The sequence below is a fragment of the Epinephelus moara genome, chromosome 13 (assembly GCF_006386435.1).
Source record: "Epinephelus moara isolate mb chromosome 13, YSFRI_EMoa_1.0, whole genome shotgun sequence".
In the NCBI taxonomy this organism is placed as follows: domain Eukaryota; kingdom Metazoa; phylum Chordata; class Actinopteri; order Perciformes; family Serranidae; genus Epinephelus; species Epinephelus moara.
The window spans coordinates 37569062-37575783 of record NC_065518.1 but is presented as its reverse complement, the minus strand read 5'-3'; the positions used below and the strand labels follow the sequence as shown (position 1 = coordinate 37575783).

General features: G+C 41.3%; 1 protein-coding gene across 1 annotated transcript; it reads left to right on the top strand.

Annotated features, from left to right (window-relative positions):
* Positions 1–1738: 1738 nt before the first annotated feature.
* LOC126399939 (serine/threonine-protein kinase SBK1-like) lies at positions 1739–6646 on the top strand. Its single transcript, XM_050060294.1, has 4 exons — positions 1739–2012; positions 2109–2311; positions 2526–2717; positions 2794–6646. Exons 1-4 carry the CDS (start codon positions 1841–1843, stop codon positions 3532–3534), a joined length of 1308 nt encoding a protein of 435 aa, XP_049916251.1. The 5' UTR covers positions 1739–1840; the 3' UTR covers positions 3535–6646.
* Positions 6647–6722: the final 76 nt, after the last annotated feature.

Genomic DNA, 6722 nt, shown 5'->3' with positions numbered 1-6722 from the left:
GCTCATTTTCAGTGTGTGACTGCAGAGTATGCATGAGAGGGGGAGGGGCTGCTGTTGTTAGAGAGGGAGAGACAGTGAGAGAGAGGCGAGCGGAGCAAGGAGCTGCTTTTCTGAAGCAAAACAAAAGTTTACATGATCTAAAAAAAAGAGAAAACATTGCATGTCCTGCGATGTGACTATCGCACATGCGCACATCGCGATGTTCAAACGATATATCGTGCAGCCCTACATCTTACCATTTCAGATGACAAGAGAAGAAGCTGTGATCCAGTGAATCCCAACAACAGGAAGGCAAAATGTCTGCTCAGGGATGGAGAGGCTGCTTTCTAGCACCTCAGGTTATGTAATGAGTGTGCTTGTGTGTGTGCATGCGTTCATGTGTGTGTGTGTGTGTGTGCGTGTGCAAACTCTTGTTTCTTCCACATGTGCTTTGATCAGTGACGTTCAGGACTTGGCAGACTGCTTAGAAAGAAAAAAACAAGAAAGCAATTACTAACACTGCAGCAAGGAATGGATTTGCTAAAAAGGACTCTTATTGGCTGTGTGTGTGTGTGTGTGTGTGTGTGTGTGTGTGTGTGTGTGTGTGTAGAGAACTCAGCTCTGGCATTCCCTTTGGCAAATAGTATTTGAAATGACTTAAGCCTTCACTGCAGATAATTGGCATTTTTAGTGACTATCACTCTGTAGATCAGAGCAGCAGACTGTGAGCTGCTCCATCTAAGACGTGTTGTCCATCACTGACCCTAAAAACCGAAAACACACTCTTCTACTCACATATCCATCCCCTTTATCTTTTATTTTTTTTATTATTTTTTTTTTTTTTGTTCAATAAAATATAAAATGGGGTACACGGTGGTGAAGTGATTAGTACTGTCTCCTCACAGCAAGAGGGTGCCCGGTTTCGAATCCACCAAACACTTTCGTTATAGAACCTTTGGAACCTGGTTCGGATCGAGGTGGGAACACGTTCTCACCACAAACGAACCACACCAGAGTTTGGTTGTAACCGGACCGAGACCACCTCTTCAAGAAAGTCTCGGTGCGGTTGTTTTGTGCGATTTTAACCTGTATGTCTTTAGCTTGTGGGAGGAGGCTGGAGTAGCTGAAGAAAATCCACACTGACACAGGGACAACATGCAAACTCTGCACAGAAGGGCTCTCCCACCCCGGGGGTTGGAACCTCCCACTCCGGGTTAGAACCAGGAACCCTCTTGCTGTGAGGCGACAATGCTAATCACTGCACCAGCGTGCTGCCTAATGTGAATGAGATATAAAGTATATTTCATATGTGATTTTACACCACAATGTTCACTTTAAAACGTTTTTCCACATGATTAAAATGTAAAATCAGTTGATCAATGAAATCAATAAATGTAACTGTTTATTTATTTTTTCTAGCATTTTATTTGTCTTTTGCAGTCTGCAATTGCAAATAATTATGATGAGCATTACTTATTATTATATGGAGTAAGTAGAAAGTGATTAATAAAAATCACATTTAGAATTTGTTGTAAATGACATCTATTGTTGTATTTTTATTGCATATAAATTAACCCACATAGATACATAGATTATATAAATCAGTAATATGTTGTAGAATAGTCCAATCTATTGTGATTCCAAACAATAATATGAATGTGTATCAATAATAAACAAATTTTACAACAATAATACAAACATGGATAAGAATAAAAATTATCCCTCTATGCCAATTTAAAAATGTGTGTCCTCTCTTGTTTCTGTACAGTGACACCAGCTATTAGCTACTACTGCTCTGTCCCACCTGAGCGTCTTTTTCCCAGATTTTTCTCCCGGTACATCCCCCAAAACAGTCCCCAGCATGAGTTCCTCTCCGCTGGTGTCTCGAGCCAACGTGGACATCCTGGATGAGCTGCAGCTGATCGCAGCCCAGAACCTGGAGAGACTGGAGGTCAACAAGTATTACGAGGTGATCAGGGAGCTGGGCAAGGGCACCTACGGCAAGGTGGACCTGGTTATCCACAAGATCAGAGGTGAGGGACACGTCCACACACATACACATAAACAATAACCTGCTGTGCTAAACAAGAAGTCTATGTGGTTATTCTTCTTCCACTTTGACCAATAAGGTACAAAAATGGCACTGAAGTTCCTAAAGAAGAAGACAACCAAGCTGAAGTCGTTCCTGCGGGAGTACAGCATTTCACTCTACCTGTCTCCCTGCCCTTTCATCATTAACATGTTTGGCATCGCCTTCGAGACAGATGACTACTACGTGTTCGCCCAGGAGTATGCTCTGGCAGGAGACCTCTTTGATATCATTCCTCCACAGGTACTCCATCTTAGTTTTTATTCTGGTTATTGCTTATATGCATAATTGCTTTTGGATCAAGGACTTGAGCAAAAATATTGACATCTTGACATGTTTTTAAGAAGCTGAGTGTTAGATCAGTGATAAAAGCCAGGACAGTGATGCATGTTTTATTGGTGTATATATTGTATGTATTGTGTGTTTAACTCTGATCGTCCTCTGTCCATCCCTTCAGGTTGGTCTTCCTGAGGCAGTGGCAAAGCGTTGTGTGCACCAAGTAGCCATAGCTTTGGACTACTTGCACTGTAAGAAGCTGGTCCACAGGGACATCAAGCCTGAAAATATCCTTATTTTTGATCGAGAGTGCCGCAAAGTCAAGCTGTCAGATTTTGGCATGACCCGCCGAGCTGGCTCACCTGTGAAAAGAGTGAGTAATATTTTTCTCTATAACCTAATTCTGTCTTGTTTCGACCAAGGTGTTGACCTGTTGAGTTTCCCTCCAGGTGAGTGGCACCATCCCCTACACAGCTCCAGAGCTTTGTGACGTGTCTCGTCATGAGGGTTTCTCAGTGGACTACAGCACTGACGTTTGGGCCTTCGGTGTGCTGCTGTTCTGCATGCTGACTGGCAACTTCCCCTGGGAGAAGGCACTGCCCTCTGACTCCTTCTACCAGGAGTTTATTCGCTGGCAGAAAAGGAGGACGAACACGGTGCCGTCCCAGTGGAGGCGCTTCACTGAGCAGGCCCTCCGCATGTTCCGCCGGCTGCTCTCTGTGGAACAGGACCGCCGCTGCTCCGTCAAAGAGGTCTTTGGCTACTTCAGCCACTCCTGGATGCTAGACACAGAGAATAACAACAAAAATTGCAACGGCAACAGTGGAGGTGGCGGAGAGAGGGTTGGTGGTGGTGGAGGAGGAGGAGGGGGGGTGAGAGGAGAGGTGGACGGCACTATCTCCTCATCTTCATCCGGGGAAGAAGACGAGGAACTCCTTGTGGAGAGGATGAAGCAGCAGACTCTCTCCCCGCTGTCACCTCTCTCTCCCATGTCTCCAGGGGTAGTTGAGAGGGCGAGCGGTGGCGGGGCTAAGGGTGGGATGATGGAACCAGGTGGCGGCCACCATTTTGTGTCCGTCTCCACCAACAGCTCTGTGTCGTCCACCAATAGCTATGATCGAATGCCACGAGAAAACAATTCACCTGGTGGCCGCATGCTGGTGGCTACACCCATTGAAATCTGCGTCTGAGTGCATCAGAATGTTCAAGCTGTTACAGACTCACTGGTACACACTTTTATACCTCTCATTCAACCACATAGATGTGCATGCATGGACAAAGAAACAGACAATGAGTACTAACACTTGTCCCCATTTTAAACATCTTGGGAAAGGTAGAGCACACATGGAAGACTAAACAAGAGAGTATTTGAAGAATGCATACATTCCTTACGAGGTAGGATTTTTGGTCAGACTGGAGTCAAAAGACTCCATAAGAAGCCCCATTTATACTTTGATTTCAATGACGGGTGCAAATGCAGTTTTGTGAAACCCAGAGGAAAAATGAAAAGATGCTTCCATCAGAGATTTTGTCAATAAAACTATCTGAAAAGAAGACCAAAATGTATTTCTTAAAGCAATACTTTGAGCAAAAAAAGCAAATATAGACACAAAGGGGCAGAGTGCTGTGTAATCTCTTCAGGACGGGACTGCTGTCATTTTTGGACGAAGCCAAGAGACAAAGAATTTGTATTTTTGAAGAAGACTAAAAACAGAGTTCAAAGAAATAACATGTAGGATAAAAACAAGTGAGCAGTGGTTTAAATGTTTCGTGTTACAAAAATGTGAAGTGTGAGTGTGTCTGTTATGTGTATCACTTGTGTTCCGTGTGTTTGAATCCAGAAAGTGTATTTATTTTGCTTTAAGAATTTTATTCTTTGTTTGAATCTAAAAAGACTACACACACTATTTTTTTATTGTTATTTGTAAAGCAGCTTTCTTTCTTTTTCATTAGACTTCATATTGTATTTTGGTGTTGTGGCATAGCTGTGCCAAATCCACACAGCTATTATGTGCAACACATGTGGTTGGCTGCTGCACATATTAGTATGAGTAGCTGCATATCATGTATGAGGTTTGGCCGACGGAATATTTTACAGCTGCTGCCTGTAAACCAGTATGTCCATTAGCAACAGACTAGTCTGAGAGAAAGCTTATAATGTCTCTGTACTTTGTGTCAAACATATCTACTTAACTGTTGACAAACTATTTTCTTTTCACTCTCCAAAATTCTGTTTATAGCTTCTGTTTTCTTTGAAACATTTCTCAAAAATTCGTTTGTATTGCTTGTTTTCCTCAAAACCTTTAGCAAAATGTATTGTCTGAAAAGAAAAGAGACATGATCATTTTCAATTCAATCTGAAGAAAAGAAATCACAGATGTCAGAAGAGTCACCTTTTACAAACTGCATGATGAGTAGTTTAAAGTTATCTTTATGAAGAATTTGAATCAGCTTTGCAAAAAAAAAAAATACAGGGAAAAAAAAAGATAAAAAGAAACGTAAAATGTCGTGATGTGAAATTTTTGCCGTAGCACAATTTCCTGCATTATGTCCCTGAGTGAATATTGCTGTCATGATCTCTTGAGACATACTAGGGCTAAAAAAAATCAGAACAATAACTAGTTTCTATTCAGTGTGTTGTATTTGTATTGCTGTTATGCTGTGTACTCATCTCACTACCTTCAGGAACAGAAAAATAAAGCAAAGCATGAGGACATAGAGTGACAGAGCTGAGTTGAGTCACAGGTAGGGAATTAAATCATGTTATTTTTGTATCTTAATTGCCACCAGTAGTGAAGTAGTGTGGTGTGGATAGGTCTTTCCTATCAAGTTAAAATTAACAGGAAAAAAAGTAATCAATTTCTTTCTTTAACTCAACATTACCTAAATAAATATGTAATCACTACATTTTATTTTACCAAAATAAAAGAAAGCATTGGATCATGCATAGGACTGGGCATTTTGTGTTATGCTTTCCAGACGGAAATGTGCATGAACTTGTATGTGCTAAAGCTCTGTAGAGCCTTAGCACATACAAGTAGAGAGCGAGTATGGAAATTACATCTTGTGACAATCTCTGACCTCATTGGCAGCCCTCTAACTCAGAACAAAGGACAGTCCTGATACAGATACTGTAGTTGTGCTGTTTTCTATAGCCGGTTGCTCTCCATCAGCCAGCTGCAAGCAGCACTGATTCTGAACATTCACTGTGTAAACCTCAGCACATCACATTCAGCTGGGGGGGGGGTGTCTCACATGACTGTGTGAAGAAGACATGTCTTTCTGTCTCTGCAGTTTTCACTTTAAAAGTATCCTTCACTTTAAAAGTATCCTTAGCCCCTCTCAGATGTATCTGCAAACCTGAAAACCATTAACGCTCATTATCAGTCTGGTGAGAAATTCTGTAAATCTGGCAGTGGCGGAGCCAAGGGGTGGCCAGTTATGGCCTCTAGGGCTGTCACTTTTTGGAAAAAGAAACAAACAAAATCAATTAAGAATTTACATGTCATTTGTTCAAATTAGAACACAACCCACATACTTTAATCATGAAAATACACTGCAGAATTGACGTTCTATTCACTAGCGTGCCTCCACCTTAATGCTAACATTAACTCCAGATTTGTTGTTGTGGTAATGCTATCGACAGGTGGGCTAAAAAAAGAAGCTAAACGGCTTTACCTTTATCTACAAGTTTTCCATCTCTGGTGCCAAATCCAAAATGCCTTCAACCATGACTTATTATAATGGGTGCAAATCACAAATTGTTTAATCACAATACAATATTATATTGATTCTTTGGATACGATATTTGCCGATTCAGTAGCCTGAAATCGATAAGAGATGACATTATTTGCCCATTCAGCACAGTCTGTTACAGAAGAAACTGCCACCCCTTTCTTTTTTGCTTTTGGCCATTAAAGATAAAAACAACACATAATGTAAATAACTAGTCCATACCCACTGGTAGCTTTGTCACCTTCTACCTATGCCAAACCTCAATGCCTATGTGCAGTTTCACATAGATTGACCATGTCAGTGAGTAGAAAAATGTGGGACAGACAGAATGACTGACTGACAGAATGACACACTGACAGTTTCCGTGATTATGTACAGCATACCATACCATGACTTAGTCATACCAAAAAAACAAAAAAAAACAAAAAAAAAAACATTCGGCCACAGGGGGAGCCACAGTGATCGGTCACATTTTAGCCATTTTTAAGGATTTTTCTGTTGTTATAGTGCCACCCAGTTGCCAATTAGAGTTAAATTTCTCCAGTCACCTTGAGGCATCCTGTTCTACATACGTATCTACCAAGTTTAGTAAAAATCGATATGGCGGTTAGGCCTAGATAAGAAATGAGCTCTCTGGCGCATT

Coding starts and splice junctions, on each gene's coding strand:
- LOC126399939 (XM_050060294.1), top strand. CDS start 1,841: ATGAGTTCCTCTCCGCTGGTGTCTCGAGCCAACGTGGACATCCTGGAT. Junction 2,312..2,525: donor TTGATATCATTCCTCCACAG/GTACTCCATCTT, acceptor CCATCCCTTCAG/GTTGGTCTTCCTGAGGCAGT. Junction 2,718..2,793: donor CTGGCTCACCTGTGAAAAGA/GTGAGTAATATT, acceptor GTTTCCCTCCAG/GTGAGTGGCACCATCCCCTA.